At 39.3% G+C, this 20541-nt stretch overlaps 1 protein-coding gene across 1 annotated transcript; it reads right to left on the reverse strand.

Moving 5' to 3' along the window:
• Positions 1-1117: 1117 nt before the first annotated feature.
• LOC145822568 (uncharacterized) lies at positions 1118-6054 on the reverse strand. Its single transcript, XM_082919906.1, has 4 exons — positions 5503-6054; positions 5191-5350; positions 4850-5037; positions 1118-1489 (listed from the first exon to the last, which is right to left on the reverse strand). The coding sequence occupies exons 1-4, from the start codon at positions 6052-6054 to the stop codon at positions 1118-1120; spliced, it is 1272 nt and encodes a 423-aa protein (XP_082776032.1).
• Between the last annotated feature and the right edge of the window lie 14487 nt (positions 6055-20541).

The following is a 20541-nucleotide window of genomic DNA, read 5'->3' on the forward strand; positions in this document are numbered from 1 at the left end:
AAAGAAAGAGGGCGAATTTTGCTTCAAAATTACTAACCTCTCAAAATGGGGGAGGAACCCCCATATTTATAGAAAAACACCCTCTAAACTTGAGAACATCTCACCATACACGTGGAGGGAGATGCAGCTTATTGTGCTAATAGCTGGCACAATTGTCAACAAATAACTAGAAAAAGGCATTGGTTGCCGCCACACCTCTGGCTGACAACCATCACCCATGGCCGACAGCCCATGGTGCTGGTCGACAGGTCGCCAAAAGGTTCCAGACTCAAAAACAACAAGAATTGGTCCAAAACCAAGCACAAAACAGATAAGGTTTCAAGGCTCAAAGGTAAGGCACTCCACCGAGAACTTCGAGCACTCAAAACGAACACATGCAATCATAATCATCAAATGCACAAGTGATGACATTCGAGTCTTGAGGATAGTAAAAAATGAGGTGTCTACAGTTTGTTTATCGACTTTAGTTCCATTATGAGTTTAACTCTGCCAACATGGCAAGCCTAGGTTAATTCAACTTAGTTCAACTCTAGTATATGCAAGTATAATTGCCATATAATAAGCCTAAGTTATTCGTCATGTTTCATTCGGAAACATCGCCAACTTAGTTCAACTCTATTATATGCAAGTATAATTCAACTCTGCCATATAATAAGTTTAAGTTATTCGTCATTCTTCATTCAGAAACATCGTCAACTTAGTTCAACTTTATTATATACAAGTATAATTCAACTCTGCCATATAATAAGTCTAAGTTATTCGTTATGTTTCATTTAGAAACATTGTCATAGGACTTGTCGGTCCTATCGCACAAATTTCAAAATCATAAAAATCAAACTAGCATTTTATTATTACTTTAACCAATAAACTTAAAAAAACAAAAAACTAATGATAAAAAAACTTCAAGTTACAAGTGTTCCAAGGTCTTGGCAACTCTTTGCCGTCAATATCTTCAAGCAGATATGCTCCATTGCCGGCAATCGAGATGATTCTATAAAGGCCCTCCAAATTTGGGCCAAGCTTGCCCTCCCTAGGATCCTTCTTGTTGCTGACAACTTTTCTTAGGACGAGGTCCCTAACCTTGAACTCTCTTGGGTTGACCTTTTTGTTGTAAGCCTTAACACGTTGTTGTTGGTATGCCCCCAACATAATTGTTACTCTCTCTTCTCTGCTCCAGTAGGTCCAAATCTCGGGCCAAAAGTGCCTCATTAGTCTCATTCTCCACTCCTTGGGTTCTGATCCCAGGGATGCCGACTTTCAATGGGACAACTGCTTCAATGCCATAAGCCATGGCAAAAGGTGACTCCCTAGTTGATTTTCTCGGCGTAGTCTGATATGCCCAAAGCACAATGGGCAACTCTTTCACCCACTTCCCTTTTGTTGCTTCTAGCATTTTCTTGATCCTATCCAAGATAGTCTTATTAGATGCTTCAGCCTGACCATTTCTCCGAGGGAAACTTGGAGTGGAGTAGTAGTTCTTGATTTTGTACTTTGCACAGAAGCTTTTGATTAGCTTACCGTCAAACTGTGTACCACTGTCTGCTATTATTGCTCTTGGGATCCCAAACCTGGTGATGATGTTCTTCCATATGAAATTCTTCACATCAATATCTCGAATCTTCGCAAGGGGTTCAGCTTCTACCCACTTCATGAAGTAATCAGTTGTTACTAGCAGAAACTTCCTTTGTTCGGTTGCTTGGGGCAGTTGTCCAACAAGATCCATGCCCCACTGGATAAATGGCCAAGGGCTGGATACTGGGTTCAAATCTACTACTGGCTGATGTATCAAAGGTGCAAACCTTTGACACTTCTCGCACTTTCTGACATAAGCTTCAGCATCCTTCTACACGTAGGGCCACCAGTACCCTTGAGTAATGGCCCAATGAGCAAGTAATCTACCCCTAGCATGGCTTCCACATACCCCTTCGTGTATTTTATACAAGAAGTCTTCAACCTGGGAGGGATGCACACATCTCAAAAAGGGACCAGCGAAGGATCTCCTGTAGAGATGGCCATCGGTTGTTAGACTGAACCTGGCCGACTTCAATCTAGTCTTATGTGCCTTTTTTCGATCATTTGGTAGCTGTCACGACCCAGACCTGCCCCTTTGGGTTTAGCATTGTAATCGGCCAATAATTCGTGATTACCAAAGGCCTGCTTAACAGTAATAATAGTAATATAGAGTAAGGGGCTGGCGGAAGTCAAACAGTAATAGAAAGAATGTCCAATGAGCTGTGACAATCTGAATGCAAAAAGACTTTTATAAACAAGCCACATTCGGAGTCAAAACATATATACATGTGACATAAACACAACGTCCAGATTAGGGACCAAATCCCTAACTATAACTGTACAGTCGAGTCTTGTTCAGTTAATACAAAACAGAGACAAAAGGGGGTAGATCTAAAACACCCCGAAATAGCCTTGGCTTTAACGTATTCGGAATCTCGAGGTGAGGCACAATGGTTGGCTTTGACAAAACGGGAGCTTAGCCCGACGCTCCTAGCTTCAGTCCGGTGCCTGGACACCTACATATAAATATAAATACTGAGCTAAAGCCCAGTGAATAACATATGCGTAAAGGGATTAAGAATGAATGTCCTTTCAGTAATTAAAACAGTCAATTTTATCAGTAAATCAGTTATTTAGAAACCATAATAGTCATATGTGGTACGTCCAGTAGCAAAACAGTACAGTAGGTCTTGACAGACCGAACAGTCGGTTGATGGCCATCATAACAGTAAACAGTAGTAGTTCCAAACAATGGAACTGACAGAGATCTTCGTAACAGTAGTAGTAACAGTACAGTAATAGTAAGTTGCTATGGATGCCACAAATATAGTTTACAAATAGGATAAACATTCATCCAGTAAGTAATATCATTTCAAAAAGCGGTATAGTCAATCATTCAGTAATAAATGTATTTGAACATATCTTTACAACATTGTTACTCACAGAGCACTGGGCTACAGATAGGCTAATGAGCGTCCTCAGATGCCAACCCTACACAGTTACAGAATGAACACACACTAAGTCACACACTGGGGAATCAATAACTTAGCCCCTATCTTGACTCGGTGTGGTCCTATAGCATTATCCTCATAGGCCTAGGATGGAATGAGGATGCAAAGATGCACTTTAAAACATTTTTCAAAATTTGCTGAAAACAGGGGTCTCGTTCGAGCGTGACTTTCTTCGCTCGAGTGAGCTTGCCAAAACAGTGGGGCCGCTCGAGCGTAAACACCTTCGCTCGAGCGGTTTGTAAAAATGCAAAAGTACTGGTTGTTGAAAATCTCCGCTCGATACTCGCTCGAGCGTGAGACACAGCTCTTCGCTCGAGCATAGGTCTCATCGCTCGAGCGTGCATCTGCGTGCACCAAAAACCTGAGAGCTTGCAATCTACGCTTGATCCAAAATTCCTTCGCTTGAGCAGAGCTCTGAACAAAAGATGGTCGCTCGAGCGTGGAATTCTTCGCTCGAGCGAGGAAGCCGAATTCTGGGTTTTCCAGATTTACCTTCAAGGCTCAAACCAAGCATTCAACACATCAAAACTCAACCTTTTGGGCCAATTTTCTGAAAAACACTTGAAAGCCAACAATATAACATTTTTTGAAGATCAATTTGTAAAATCAAAGCCCAAAGGTAAGTCAATTGACTACAAATTTCAAAGAAACTTTCATGAACTAAGCAAGAACATAACATGCAAGTGTTCTAATGAATTTCAATGCTCCAAAACATAACCAAATGCAAGTTTGAACTCCAAAACATGGTGAATTCATGGACTACAACCAAAATGTGGACATGCATGTTGAAATTCTCATGAAAACAATCTCAATTTCAAGAATATGTACATGCATGCATGAATTAGCTACTCAAATCAACTCTTTAAGTCAATTCTTGACTCTAATCACCAAATTTCCATGAACCATGCAAGAAACAACTTAAGTTCACAATTAGGAGGTTGAATTCCCTATCTTAAGTCTTGAATTCTAGGTGTAAGAGCCTAATGTACAATTCTCCTTCAATTCTCTTTCAAATTCTCTTAAGTTCCAAGCCAAACTTGTTGAATCAACTCTTTTCTCCCAACTCTCACTCTCTCTCTCTCTCTCTCTCTCTCTCTCTCTCGGTTTAATCTAGGAAAGTGGCTGAAGAAATGTTATGTCAAACGTGCATGAAGTGGAGAGGACTTAGCCTAGGATTACCCACTCAATGGCATAAATGCAAATAACTCAAGTTGATGCAATTTAACTTTATTTAATCTAATTTAATCAATTTAGTCATTGCAAATCAAATTTTAATTAAACCTACCATAAAATCACATAAATTCTAACTAGTATAAAACACTAATCAATTTCTGATTCGGTCACCGATAAGGCTTCCAATTCGCAATTCGAAGTAAAAACACGAGCATATCGTTCAGTAATCAAATAGATAGAAATGAATTTAAAGCAATATACTCATGCAATCAATTCAAAATTTCATCTTACTCAATTACTTATCATGCTCAATCACAGTTTAACACTAATTAGTGGTGAGGGTTGTCACAGTAGCTTGCCATCCTAAGGAACATCACTATTGCATCCATCCAACTTGGACCCATCTCCACACGCATTGCTTTGTACTCTGTAAGTAGTGGTTCCACACTTGGGCCTGACAAATAATCAACCATTATTGTCCTTGCCTCCCCTGATTTCATTGCACTAGCCAAGTTAGCCAAGGCATTAGCATGACTATTATCATCTCGGTTAACCTACTGTAGCCGGCAATCCTGGAACAATGCTAGCAGTCTAACAACTTCTTTGACATAGGCTATCATTCTTTTATCTCGGGCTGCATACTCGCATGTTGCCTGATTCACAATAAGTTGGGAGTCACAGAAGACTACCACCTCATTGGCCTCCATTGATGCTGCTAACTTCAACCCTGCGATTAGTGCCTCATACTCTGCTTCATTGTTTGAGGCCTTGAACTCCAAACGAATAGACTGCTCTAACATTCGCCTATCTGGCGATACTAGCACTACTCCTGCCCCCGCTCCTTGACGATTTAAACTTCCATCAACAAGCAAGCGAAAGGAATCGCCGATGTAGATGTCGCAGGGCTTTGGTTTCTCTTCTTTCTTCTGTTTTGCTTGAGTGGGGTTCTTGGGCCCCAGTTGGGTTTTTTCTTGCTCCACTGGACATCCCAAACCTTGGCTCACCGGAGTCCAACGCGGAATGGCACCAGGGGTGAACTCAGCCACAAAGTCGGCCAGAATCTGGTCCTTAATTGTTGTTCTGGGCCTAAACTCTAAGTTATATTGGCATAACACTACTGCCCATCTGGCTACCCTACCTATTAGATCTCCTTGCTGCAATAGGGACTTCAAAGGATGCTTAGTCAGTACCACAATCTTGTGGGCTTAGAAGTAGTGATTCATTTTTTTGAAGCCATCAGTAAGGCTAGTGTCAACTTTTCCAGTGGTAAGTACCTAGTCCCTACATTTGCTAGGGTTTTACTTACATAGCATACTGCCATTTGTTCTCTTTTCTCTTCTTTGATTACCACTGCACTCACTGCGTGCTCTGAAACTACCAAGTATAGAAACAATTCTTCTCCAGGAATTGGATTTGACAAGACCAGAGCTATTGTCAGGTATTTTTTTAAGTAGGCCAAGGCGACTTTGCACTCCTCTGTCCACAAAAAATCTGTGGCCTTTTTTAACAAACTAAAAAATGGTTTACTCTTATCAGAACTTCGGTTGATAAACCTGTTCAGGGCTGCAACCCTTCCAGTCAACATCTGCACTTGTTTTACGGATGTCAGGCTTTTCAAGTCAATGGCCTTGATTTGATTTGGATTTGCTTTAATGTCCCTTCTAGTGACCAAGTATCCCAGAAACTTTCCAAACCCGACTCCTAATGAGCATTTCAAAGCATTGAGTCGGAGCCGATATGTTCTTAGGATATCAAAAACCGCCTTCAAGTCGGCCAAATGATTCCCAGGTTCTTTGGTCTTCATGACCATGTCATCAATGTACACTTCTACTGTCTTGCCAATCAAATGTCTAAACATTTTGGTCACTAACCTCTTGTAGGTTGCTCCTGTATTTTTTAACCCGAAAGGCATCACTCTGTAGCATTACAGCCCTTTTGGGGTGATAAATGTAGTCTTCTCCTCATCAAGGGGACACATTGCTATCCGGTGGTATCCTCTATAAGCATCCTGGAAGCTCACCCTTCCGTGTCCTGAAGTGGTATCTATTAACTGATCAATCTTGGGCAGTGGAAAATAGTCTTTCGGGCAAGCCTTATTCAGGCTGGTGAAATCGAAACAAACCCTTCACTTGTTATTCTTCTTTTTCACTACCACAGTGTTGGACAACCAAGTAGGGTAGTTCACATCGCAAATGGCTTTGGCTTCCAGCAATTTGTCTACTTTCTTCTCAGCTGCCTCAACATGCATCAACGTCGGCCTCATCGCTCGCTGGATGACTGGTTTAGCTGACTTGTTTACATTGAGCATATGGCATGTAACCTCAGGATCAATGCATGTCATCTCGTATGGCGTCCAGGCAAATACTTCTATGTTGGCCTGTAAGAAAGCTTCCAACTCCCTTTCTTCATCCTTGGCCAAGCCTGAGCTAAGAAAGAAGAAGTGCTCTTCATCCCCTTCTTGAACCAGAATTTTCTTCAAGGCTTCCTCACTTTTCTCAGCAGGCTCTTTGCCGACATCATCTATAACTTCCATGTCTTCGTCTTCAATTTCTATTGTTTCTATCTCTCACATATTGCAAGTGGATTTCATTGCTGCCATAGAATAATTTTTTACCTGTACCTGATCCCCTCTAACTTTTTCAATTCCATGCTCTGTTGAGAACCGCAACAGTTGGTGCAGCATTGAGGGAACAACCTTCATTGCGTACAACCATGGCCTTTCCAAGATAACATTATAAGGGGAGAGAGTGTCAATTACTATAAACTCTATGCTTACCTTCCTGGTGCTTGCTTACACCTCCAAATTTATTGCTCCCAGGGGCCATGTCGGCGTTCTATTGAACCCGACCATTGGGCTGTTCGACTGCTCCAAATCATCTCGATGAAGGCCAAGCTCCTTGTAACATCAGACATAAGGCCCGTTTGGTAGAGCTGTGGAAAAGTGATTATAGATTATAGCTTAACAGATTATGGCTTATAGCTGTGAATATAAGCTGTTAACCTGTTTGGTGCAACTGTGAGATTATGAATTTAAGCAGCAGAGTAGTATTTGGTTAATAAGCTGCGAAATAACTTTTTACTGTGTAATTGTTCTTTTTGCCCTCATATGATATAAAAATGATTATTTTTTCATTTTTTCAGTTTTAATTTTAAAAAAAATATTTCATTAATAAAAATTAATATAATTAGTTTTACAAAAGTTAATATAATTTTTTTCATTTTTTAGTATAAATGAATTAGGTCTCAATTAATGGCTTAATTACCATAAATTAATACTAAAATTAATAATAGTATCAATTAGTATATTTTTTTTTTATTTTTTCATTACAAATTAATTAGTGTCAATTAATAACTTAATTAGTATCAATTAATACTAAAATTAAAAATAGTATCAATTAGTATAATTTTTTTCATTTTTTCATTATAAATGAATTAGGTGTCAATTAATGGCTTAATTACCATCAATTAATACTAAAATTAATAATAGTATCAAATAGTATCATTATAATTTTTTTCATTTAATATAATTAGTATTAATTAGTATTAACTAATATAAAAATTGATCCATTTGATAAAAATGTAATGGAAGTGTTATTGTAGCAATTTTTTCCATTATAAATTAATTATTATCAATTAATTGCTTAATCAAATAAATTATTCTTGTTGTTATTTAATCAAATAAATTATGTAATGGAAGTGTTATTGTAGCAATTGCTTAATGAAATAAATTATTTTTTTCCATTATCAATTAATTGTTATTTTTTTAATTTATTATTCTTTCTTAAATAATATCAATAATCAACAATTGTTATTTTTTTCATTAATAATTATTCTTTTTTAATTTATTATTCTTTTTCATTACAATTAATAACAATTGTTATTTTTTTTGATTTTGTTATTTTTTTAATTCTTTTTCATTACATTACAAAATAATTTATTATTCTTTTTCAAAAAAAAAATCATTACAAAACCCTAGCCGTACGTCGCCGTCTCCCGTCATCTCCTCCATCCGTACGTCGTCGACCCCCCTTCTTCTCCTCCGTTTAAGACCGGCGACCAGTTGGAAATCGTGTGTGTGTATGTGTGTGTGTGTGTGTGTGTGTGAGAGAGAGAGAGAGAGAGAGAGAGAGAGAGAGAGAGAGCTCTGGCCGGAAATCACCCTCACAGGAAATCGCCTCTGTGTTGCGGGAAATCGCCTCTGTCTTGCCGGAAATCGCCTCTGTCTTTCTCTCACAAGTGCACAGTGCTTAGACAAAGCTTATATAGTGGGGTTTTCAGTAATAATTGAAATATCTTAGGGGCATTTAAGTCATTATACACCTTAAGGATCAGCTGCCCGCATAATCAGTTTGGAAAAGCACCTCTTAGGCAACTTAACAAATTATGGGTGAAATGGCTTAAGTTAAGCCACAATCCATCCCTCATAATTTTTACCAAACACTCCAATATGAGTTATTTTAAGCTATAAGTTGATTTAAGCTGTAAATAAGTTCTGCCAAACACCCACATACATGATGTTGTAGAGAGTCGCCAGAAACTGTAGACGCGCCCGAAGAACTCCCAAGAGGATCTCGTTTTGTTCTCTAGCTACTACAGTTCGGACTCAATGTCACGGTTCTGAATCTAATCTCGCAAAGTGCAATGCAAGACCGATAAATCACCAAAGAGTCCAAATCCGGCAAATCGTTTTGGAAAACTGATTTTTGTAAAGAAGTGCCAAACATGGACTGCTTTGCCAGATACAGAGTCGCCACCTAAATATTTATTTTGGGGAAATTTAGAAAACCCTGACTCGTTGCCTAAGGCCACGTGTCCGTCATCACCAAAGTTCCCTCAGCTCAGGAACTTGGGTACGAGAAAGGAAGGTCATCTATGAGCACCCCTGCTCGCCCGATCAAAGATCGGCCTGTACTAAGCATGATATCTTGTTTTTGAAAACACATGCGTTCTTATTCCGGTTAATTAGCTAGAATTACTATGTGATGCGCACAACATACAAGTATAGACTAAATCACCTAATTCGAAACAAAGCATTGCATATCCATTCGTTTGGAAATGGTTTGAAGTTTGCTACTCGCAAGTAGGCTAAAAAATGCAGATTTCAACGAATTGTTCCAATTCAAGTAATCCAACCTTCACCCACAGGCATTCAGGTAGTTATATCACATAAGCAATTAGCCTCATGGCAAGTGTGCTGTTATGTTAACATTCACACACATGCAAGATACTAAAGCATAAACACTTATAGTGTACTCCGAGCCAAAACAATAGCTAGTTAGTAATCATGTGTGATCCTAGCTATGTTGAGATGGCTAATGCAACACATGCAAAATGCAACTAGAAATAGGCTCGGCTATCTAAGAATGTCATGCGAGATGCAACAACTTGATACATGTATTCAAATAGGAATTGAAATACAATGCAGTTAGTATGATGCGCCGAGCCTGATGCATGTAATACAAATGGATAGATGCAAACATGCGAGCATAAGGTATGCTAAATGGAATATGCCCTAAAACTAACCATCGTAAGCAGTTAAGTAAAAGGGAGAAAGACGTGAGGTTGGAAAACATGCATCACACATACGCACGCTTATTACATCAACTGGTCCTCTCGATGGAGGGTCCGAAAGAATAATACAAATCAACTAATTAACTAACTAACAGGCTAATTAATTATTACATAACTCTTAACTAATTAAACAAATTAATTAAGCTACAAAAACAGTAAAGCGGCCTTGATAAGAGGGACAAATGCATGCTCGATCGGCTTCGCTCAGAAATCCGTTGCCATGCCACATGTTGCCTCTGTTTGCACTATTTTGCACCTCTGAAAACTGCACAAGTCTCTGTGATGCTCCAGAACCACTTCATGGTCAGGCTGAGAAGCCATCGGCCAAGAGATGAAAGTCATCGACCAAAAATAAGGCTCTCGGCCAGACATTGTTAGCCGATCGGCACTGAATATGGTCGATTGGCCATTTTTCCCTGCAAAAAGCTGTTTTGCTGCAGCAGAGGACAAACAGAGCATGGCAATGCATTTGCAAGAAAATGTTTGCAACCACACCCCTTATCATGTTTAAGACTCAAATGTGTGCGGCTCTCGACCCTCGGGCCACCAATCATGCATTCCAATGCATGATGGCCAAAGGAGCCAAGTGTGTAATTCAATATCAAATGAAATGCACAAAACACATAAGGGGCCCCAACCTCTATCATGCTTGATCAAGAGGCAAGGAATGCACACATAATGCAATGCAAACATGCAAGCATGATGCGAACAACTCAAGCATGCAACAAGTATGCAACAAGATCATGCAATGCATCTAATATGCAATAGGCATACAACCTAAACATGTAAACATGCATGGCATGCAACAACATGCGAGATGAAGCAAGCATACAACAACATGCAAGACAAGCATGCAACAACATGCAAAGATGGACTTAAACTAAAGTGGACAGCTCTTAAATATGCCCAAATCAGTGGCCAAAATGCTAAGAAATGATAGACAAAAGCACATACAAATATGCACATATGATGGCCTATCACCTAGGCATGAGAGGGCCACTTTCAAGAACACTTAAAATGGGACAAATTTGGACATGTGACGAACATGGTAAGCTTTGAAATCACACATGGAAAGGTGCCAAACCAACCAAATAAAGCAAGCAAATCATGCAAGAAGGTCCAAAACTTAAAGCTAGCTAGAAGACTCAAACCATGGCCTTGCAAGGCAAGCCCCAAAGGGCCAAGGGCACCCAAAACAGTCCCAAGGCAGGTCAATACAAGACCAGAAACATGCTCGAAACTAGCCAACACAAGCTAGAACACAACACCAAAAGCATGAGGCATGCAAGGCTACAAAAGGGGTGTTACACTACACCTATCAAAACCAAACACGGCATGAATTAAACCAATAAAATTAGAGTTATGGCATATCAAAATAAGCCCAAAAACCCACTTAGATGGCATCCCAAAGACTTAAGCATGGAAGCACACACAATGGTCCATTCATGAGGCATAAAACATCAACTCTGTAAAGCATTAAAGGAGTGATAAGTGCAAGCATTTGAGCATGAAACATGGACTGAAATATCATAACAAACGATGCCAAATCATTGAAATGAGCCAAGTAATGCATGCTAGTGACTTGGACACTTGAAGCTAACAAGCTAGATTGAACCATGGCTATACAAAACAATGCAAGCATCATCAAAACAACACAAAACAAAGCTTAAGTATGGTAAAACAAGGCTAAAAGCTTCTTTGGGTCAAGCCAAAATCATGCTAAAAACATGGCTTAAAGCACAAAGCATGTTAAGGCAATTTCATGAAAATGCACTACAAGTGCATGAGGCATGCAAAGGCTAACCAAATCAAACCTAAACAGAGGTATGGCATGGTAAGACAACACCAAATACATGCTGAAGTGGACACAACATAGGCTAGAATGACATGCTACTTCATGAAGCATATGGAACTAGTGTGTGTGATTTACACTACAAGTGTATAAACTATGCATGGAGTGACCAAACCAAGCAAAAATAGTGTTGCATTATGGCAAAACAGAGCCTAATACATACTGAAATGAACCTAAAACAAGCTAAGCAAACATGCTACCAATATAAGCCATTTATACTAGCGTACAAGAAAACAAGGAGAGGGGATGACCCTCTCCTGTTTAAGCCCTCAAAACTACCTTTCCACCACTAAAAATCCTCTGGATTTGAGTGGTAGAAAGGTCATGCGAAGCCAAGAACAAGGGCCAAAAGGGATGGCCTAAAACAAGGCCTAACAAGGCCTTGGAGGGAGGAAATGACCCCCAACCAAAAAGTGACCTTCACCAAAGATTTAAAGCATGTAAAAATAGAACTTTTATCAGTTAAAAGTTAAGCTTAAAATAATAAGCAAGTATGTCTAAAAGCTTAAGCAAGGATGGGGGTTTAAAAGCAAGTTTGCTCACCCTTGAAGAACACCTTCAAGAACAAAGCTCCAGCACCTTTCTCTGATCAAAACTAGCCCAAGAACTCTAAAACCAACTCCCTAGTACCTCAGCAACAAGAGGATGGTGTATTGCTAGGTGTTTGTGTGCAATAGTGTGAACAAAACACCCTTTAGAGCACAAACACACACACAAATGTAGAGAGAGGGAGATATAGAGAGAGAATAATATATAAACTCTATATCAAAATTCCAGAACCTCTGAGAAGGGGGGAGGAGCTCCCTTCTTATAGAATTCCAATTCCAAAGCTTCCTAAGCAAGCTAAAACAAGGTTCAAATCCTTCCATACACGTGTATGGAGAATGTGAATTGTGTATGCCAGCTGTGACAACTGGCATAAAATATCTGCATAAAGCAAATGAACATGGCTCGACCAGAAAATATGGCCGATCGACTAACACAAGGGCCAATCGACTAAAAAAAGTGCCAATCGGCCAACACTTTTGGCCGATGGCAAGAAAACAGGGCCGATGGCTTTATGCCTTGGTTGATGGGTTGAGGGGATGGCCAACAAGCCACCCTCTTCCCTCAGAAGCAAAAACACAAGTGCTTGGTCCACAACCAAGCAGAAAATAGGCAAGTTGAGAGATCTTAAGGCAAGGCACGCGACCGAGACCTCCGAGAACTCAAAATGAACACGAGCATGGATTATCATCGAGTGTTCAAACGATGACGTCCAAGTCTTGAGGACGGTCAAAAATGAGGTGTCTATAGATGTCACAAGAGCTGCCTTTGTTGATCAGAATGCGCCTTACCTAGCATTCCCCAATCTTGAGGGTCACCACAAGAGCATCGTTGTGTGGATGCTGCACCATGTCTAAGTCTGCCTTAGTAAAGGACACCATTGGCCCTTAGCACTCGTTTGCCCTAGGCCTCTTTTGTTGAACCTAATACACATGTTGTCAGTGTCTCACCCTCTGAGTCTCTCCTCGTACCTCCTTCTCATTGACTCTCGAATGAATCACATTGATCATTCGAGGTCCATCTGTTTGCTATTGTGGTGGGGGTGGAGGTGGTGCTACCGGTGCCTGGGGCAGTTTTGCTTGCTCTTCCCTTGTTCTGGCCTCATCTACCAGGTCCCTCAAGTGACCCTGTTTGACCAGGTCTTCCAAATGCGTCTTCACGGCTCTGCACTCTTGAGTCAGATGCCCATCCTCATTGTAGTAGGCACAATGCTTCCCAAGGCCTCTCTCCATAAATTCGCCAGGAATCTTCTCCAACGCTCTATAATATGGTTGGTTCCTGATCTTTTATAGAACTTTATAAATCGGGATTTGAAACACAGTAGCGACTGCCTATGCAGCCCTCAACCCTATTTCTTACCTGTTAAATCTAGTATTACCTCAGCTTCGCTTTGGCAAGCCATTTCTCTTCTCCTGCTTCGGCGCCTTCGTTCCTGGTGTATCCTCTTCTACTCTAGCATATTTCTCGATCCTTGCCATGAGCTCCTCTATACTTTTTGATAGAGTCTTTGCGATCGACTTCTGAAGGGTGCAGTCATCCTCCAACCCGTTCGTAAAAGACATGACCGTAAGCTCCTAGTTGCATCCCGGTATTCGGTTGAACACCTCATAATAGCTTTTGGCATAAGCCCTGAGGCTGTCACCCTCGCTAATTTTCAGTGCCATCAGGGAGTCTACCCTTAGTGGCTGTAACTTGTTTGTATCAAACTTGACCACAAACATCTTGGCCAGGCCTTCCTAACTCTTACAGTTCCTTTCGGTAACCTATGAAACCAGTCCGAAGCGATTTCCCTAAAGGATGAGGGGAACACCTTGCATAGCAATAGTTTGTTCCCGGTATACAGGGCCATTGAATTTAGGTATAAGCCGACGTGAAAGTTCAGATCGCACTTATCGTCATATGTCTGAAACCTCGACATATGGAACCTTTTTGGGGCCTCAAACCTATCCAACTCTACTGAGAACGGCGTTCTCGGCTTGATGGGGGATGTGTCCTCGGCAGCCTGTCACTTCCTCTGGAGGTAGTTCTTCAAATCCTTCTTAGTCCGACCAGGAGCTCGGCTATCGACAGATTTCAACCTTTTTGGTGCGCTGCTCTCGGTGTCGTTATGTGTCCTATTAGACTTCTCTTCATTCACCGTATCAAAGCAAAGTTCCTTCCCCTAAATGTGCCGATATTCTTTAACATAAGTTCCTTTGGTACGTGGCGTCTTCTGAGACTCTCCTCTCACAAACTCTACTCGCCTGGCATCTCGTGAAGGCCGATGTGAGTGTTTTTTTACCTTGTCATGCTGAAGGACTACTAGGATTACTTTCTGCCCCCTCTTTGGGCATCGTTCTTAGCTGTTGGAATCGGCGTGTCCTTTAATGGAAACGGTGGCTGCATGACGTTGTTCTGCATCATAAAATTGACAACCGATTGTAGGTCTGCTAATTTATTTCATTCCCTTCATCTTGTCATCCCTTCTCAGGCATTTATCTTTCCATACCTGGAGGTCGTGTTCGTTGTAATACTCGTCTCAGCCTGCTTTCTTCGGAGTGTCTCATTCTTGGCAGACGTCCTTGTCTTCGGGATTCTGATCCTATGGTCCTTCATTACGGTTTTCCTCCTCCATGTTAGGATCAGCATGTTTACCACTCACATTAGGCTTGTCGTCACCAATCTTCTCTTTTTGCCCGTCGTTGGCCATCTATTCTAACTAAGTTCCCACAGACGGCGCCAAATTGTGGGTGCTGATTTTTTACTACACCACCAAGAGGGGGAACTCAGCTGGAGAGTATTGACAGAATAGATTAAGCCCAACAACCTGCACAAAAAGACAAGAATCTGGCGGTGGTTCGTCCACTCGGGGACACTTTAACGATCAAGTCAGTAATCAATATCTCTCAAAGATAACAAATTGTGCTTAAACTCACAAGAAAGAACTTATGGTTCTCAGTATCTCACATCTACCTAAGACCCATGGGGGTGCTCTGCTTTTATAGCTAGCATTGACCTGATCCCCGTAGAAGCCTCACTTCAGTGAACTCAGGCTCAATGCTCATCCTGGACTCTCAATTAAATAGGGATAAACTCCCTAAGAGCTTTATCTCTATCCAGACTAAGATCCTCCCCTGTTCTAGGACTCTTGTCTCTTATTCGCTCATCTCGGATTCTGGTATCTCTGCAGATAACCTTAGCCTAACTGAGATCACCTTGGCATCAAGACCAGGCCACGTGGCACCTCGACTGACATTTCGGCGTAACCTTGGCCATGTGTTGTCATTCACAAAATATGTCCCCACACTAACTAATTATCATACATTTGCATAATATATAACACTAATTTGTATAATATTTTTTACATATGTAACACAAAACAATTTTACATAATATGTTTCATAGATATAACCACTAATTTGTAATAAATTTCATATCTTAAATATCTCTTACACTCATTTTTATATGGGAGATTTACCAATAAATCCCAAAATTTGAACTTATGAACCAATTGGTCCCATTTTTATTCTATTAAACCGTTTAGTCCCATTCAAATGTGAGGGACGTAATTACCCTCATCTAACCGTTGCTGATGCAGCTGTCGGGCAGAAATTGGGTGAGGCACGTGTGTCGCTCACGTGCGTGATTAGTGAATGGATGTGTGGTGTGTTGCATGTGATACATTGGTAGGGAGTCACAGAATGGCAGAGCGCTGTAAGGGGTTTTTTATTGGGCTGGGTTGGTGTGTTTGGGGGTTAACACACACACTAATACACACCAAACCCAGCTTTCTCTTCTTTCTCTAAGACACCCAGCGCATAACACACACACACTGATACATGAACACTACCACGTCCGGCAGTACCTTCCTCGCCAAACCCTTGTGGTTGTTTGCCGCCGAACTCCGCAACACCACTGCCGCTTCCTGCGCCACCGTCTCCTTTTTCGGCAACTCATTCCTTTCCTCTTCCTCCACCTTCACCTCCACTTCAGCTTTTTCGGGTAACACCACCAGAGTAGAGTCATGTTCCGGCAAAATAACCACAAAACTATCTTCACTCTCCAGAAAAATCAGCCTCTCTCTCCGCCGCCATAGTTTCCAAAACATCGGCCGGTGTTTCGGTTCCTCAGCGACCCATTTTCTCTCTTTTCTTACCTCTGGTGTTCTTCTTCGACTGTTATTTGCTCGCCAAGTGTTCTTCAAAGGCTTCAATGGCTTGGTGAATGAGTTCACGGTTAGGCGAAGAGTCCCACCTGAACCAGAAACTCGTGTAATAGTCGAAACACTCTCTCACATGGAGACCCAGCCACACACATATCTCCTCTCTCTAGCAGACACGAAACACCATGCACACATAACACCATTAACACACACACCCAACAGCCACACTAATACACACCATACACACAACACACACACACACAGCACACACCAAACCCAGATTTCTCTTCTCTCTCTAAGACACACCCAGCGCATAACACACACACACTGATACACGCACACACACACAATGATACACACAAACAGCACACACAACGCACACAGTACACACAGCACAGACTGGGACATCAACACACATGCATCTACTGGCTCTCTCTCTCTCTCTCTATCGGTGGATTTTGGGAGTGAAAAAGATCAACACAGACCTCTCTCTCTCTAGTTGAAAAACACACAAAATATATCTCTCTCTCTCTCTCTCTCTCTCTCGTGAGGGATTAAAAAAAAGGGAGGGGATAGACTCACACACAAGAAGGCAGCAGCGACTCTCTCTCACACACAAACAGCACAGCAGACACCACCGCTGCCATTACCCATCACCACCACCTTCCTTTCGAATCTCTGAGGGTGTGCCACACAGCCGTCGGCAAGGAAGACACATTCAAATTTGAAAACCCTACCTCACAATTGGTGAAACGTATTTGAATGTATCACCAAAATTAGCCAAACCGGAATGAGCAACGTTTCCAAAAAAGGAACTGATCCAGCAAAACAGTAACACATTAAACCAAGGGCACTCTAATCCACACAGTGAAACAAAAATGGAAAAAAAACCAAAAAGGACCAAATCAACTCACCAGCAGGACTATTTGGTATAATAGAATAAAAGTGGGACTATTTGGTGTAACAGTTTGTGAAGTAGGATTTATTGGTAAATAATCCTTTTTATATTGATATTTCATTGGAGGTTAAAAAATATATATGTATTAATTATAGCGAAGAGAAACGGTTTGGTTGGCGGATTATAAATTTTAAAATTTAAACCGCGGTTAGCGGTTAGAGCAGTGCGAATCGATGCGGATCAATGCAGTTTTAGCAGATTGAGCGGTATTTTGCACAGTCCAACTTATACTAACAACTCCCACTAGATATTATTAAATCTTTAGGGGACAAATGTCAACAAGTGTCTCTTATACAATGTTTAATGTTAGGAAAAAGTGTATTAATTTCAGTAAAAATCCATAAATTTTGACAAATGCTAACAACTCCCATTGGATATTATCAATTTTTTAGGGTGACAAATGTTAACAAGTGTTCCTTATACTAACAACTTCCACTTAGGGCTGGGTATAAGGTTATCCAAACCTGCACATCCCGCCTAACCCGAACCGATCCGCATACAAATGGGTAGTTTTGCAGACACAATGCGGATGGATGTGATTTGGAATATGACATGAGTGCGGGTTATGGGTTTAACCTGCACCCGCAATAACCTGCCGCACTTAGACTTTTTTTTTTTAAACCTAGACCATTGTTATTTTATTATTGCATTTTGGGTGAATATAAAAGTTAATGAAGAATTACTTTTAGGTAAGCTTAGGATTTTGAATTATTTTACTTTAATTGTATTGTTGGGTAGCAGATAGTGAGTGAGATTGATAATCTAGTTTAGAATTTTGAAAGATATGCTTGTGTTGGTTTATGATTTGATTTAAAAATTTAGAATTTTGAATGATTTGTTTGTACTAGGAATTGATTTTGTTGTGTTTTTAATTTTATAAGTTTTAATTCATTAATTATTAATGCTGTAGCACTTTAGAAAATGAGGGAAAATGACCCAAAATAAATATTTACAAAATGGGAAAAAAAAAAATTCCAAAGTAATTTTTTTTTTAAAAAGTCCAATCCCAAACTGCCCGTACATTTGCGATCCCTATTTGCACAAACCACAACCCGCATTGTGGGCGGTTGCGAATTGAATTTTCTCCAAACCGCATATATGTAGGCGGGTCTAAACCGATCCGCAAACCATCTAAAACAAATCGCGACCACCCCTACTTCCAGTGGATATTATCAAATTTTTAGGATGACAAATGCTAACAACTCCCACGGTGACAAATGTTAACAAGTGCCCCTTATACAGTGTTTAATGTCAAGAAAAAGTGTAAAAATTGTATTAATTTCAGGAAAAGTCCATAAATCTTAACAAATGCTAACAACTCGCACTTGATATTATCAAATCTTTAGGGTGACAAATGCTAACAAGTGCCCCTTATACTAATAACTCCCACTAGATATTATCAAATCTTTAGGGTGACAAATGCTAACAACTTTCACTAGATATTATCAAATCCTTATGATGACAAATGCTAACAAATGCCCCTTATACAGTGTTTAATGTTAGGAAAAAGTGTAAAAGTGTATTAATTTCAGTAAAAGTCTATAAATTTTGACAAATGCTAACAACTCTCACAAAATATTATCAAATCCTTAGGGTGACAAATGTTAACAAGTGCCCCTTATACATTGTTTAATGTTGGGAAAAAGTATAAAAAGTGTATTAATTTCAATAAAAGTCCATAAATTTTGGAAAAAGTGTATTGCATTTTGCAATTTTTTTGTCATTTACTTGTGTCCTAGGAGCACTTTGTGGCTAAAATAATCTATAAAGACAAAAAAAAAAGACTTCAAATTGATAATAAGACAAAATGTCACATCATACACATTAACCAATCACTTTTTTTTCTCATAACTATTTATTCAACTACAAAAAAAAAAAAAAAATTCATATATCATTCCAAAACTTTTTTTCATCTCATAAAGGCCTAATTTGGGAACTTGGCTAAAAATTGATTCTTGGCTTGTAACCTATTTTAGATCATATCACTTCTCTATTTTTTTTAAAAAAATGCCAAAAAAGAAAAAAAAAAGAAGCCAAATTTTAATCAACTTTCCAAACACAATCCAAAATAGTCAAAAAGCCAAAAAACTAATTAAAATAATCAAACTCCCAAACGAGGCCTATGTTCCTAAAAGCCAAAGAGCCAAAAAGCCATTAAGAAAATAAAGAAAACAAACAAATGGATACTTACGTTTAGGTCCTAATAAGTGGACCTATTGTCTAATAGGTCTTACGAGAAAAAATTATGGTAAAAAATGTCACTAATTGTAAGTTAGTGACAATTTATAAAAATCATGACAAAAAAAAGTCACTAATTGTCAATTTTTAGTGACGTATGTAAAAAATTGTTACAAAAAAATTATTTTTAGCGACAATTTTTCCAAGTTTTATTTTCAATAGGACTTGATAGGAATTAAGTCCAACTATTAGGATCTATTGGTAGTTTACCCACAAATGGAAGTCAAATATTCTATTTTCTCTCTACTTCTTATATCTATATTTTTGTAAAAAAAATTTAAAAAATATTCTAAACATACTAATTTTTTTACTTAATATTTTAGCCAAAAAAATTACTTAGGGCTATGCAAAATATAACTTAATCCGCTAATGCCGCACCAATCCACATCAATCCATCGCTCTATCTGCTAACTACGAATTAAACTTTAAAATTTATAATTTGCCTGCAAAACAGCTCTGCTCTGCTATAGTTAATACATATATATTTTTTTTAATCTTTAATAAAATATCAAAATAAAAATGAATGTGAGAGAAATTTAAGATGTGAAATTTGTTACAAATTAATAATTATATATATAAAAAATATTATGTGAAATTAGTTTATATTATATATAAAAAATATTATATATTATACAATTACTCAATAATTTATTAAAATATTTAGCAATTCACCAATTTATTTAAACTGCAATACGTCAATCCACCATTCAAATTATAATTTTTCTTTCAAACCCACGGCACTGTGCAGATCCAAGTTGTAAGAGGAGTGTGGGGGTCTACTTTGAATTGCACATGATAAGGATGGAGATCTGATCATCCATCATGAAACAACCACAAATCAACGGTTCAAATTGCTCTTAAACTTGTGGGGTCCAGCATCAAACTGGTTTGCTTGGTAGAGAAGAGTTAGTGCCTATTTGAGAAGTGGGTTTGGAGGTTTTTTTTGGTTAAAATAATCACAAAAATCAAAATAGGTTTTTTAACTTAACAAGACAAAATATCACATCTAATTCATAATCATTACATTCTTTTTCTTATA

This window comes from Camellia sinensis, chromosome 1 (genome assembly GCF_055761805.1).
Source record: "Camellia sinensis isolate YWXY chromosome 1, ASM5576180v1, whole genome shotgun sequence".
NCBI classification, from domain to species: domain Eukaryota; kingdom Viridiplantae; phylum Streptophyta; class Magnoliopsida; order Ericales; family Theaceae; genus Camellia; species Camellia sinensis.

Coding starts and splice junctions, on each gene's coding strand:
- LOC145822568 (XM_082919906.1), bottom strand. CDS start 6,054: ATGTTTAGACATTTGATTGGCAAGACAGTAGAAGTGTACATTGATGAC. Junction 5,351..5,502: donor AACAAATGGCAGTATGCTAT/GTAAGTAAAACC, acceptor TCCCTATTGCAG/CAAGGAGATCTAATAGGTAG. Junction 1,490..4,849: donor CCCAACTTATTGTGAATCAG/GCAACATGCGAG, acceptor TTCTGTGCAAAG/TACAAAATCAAGAACTACTA.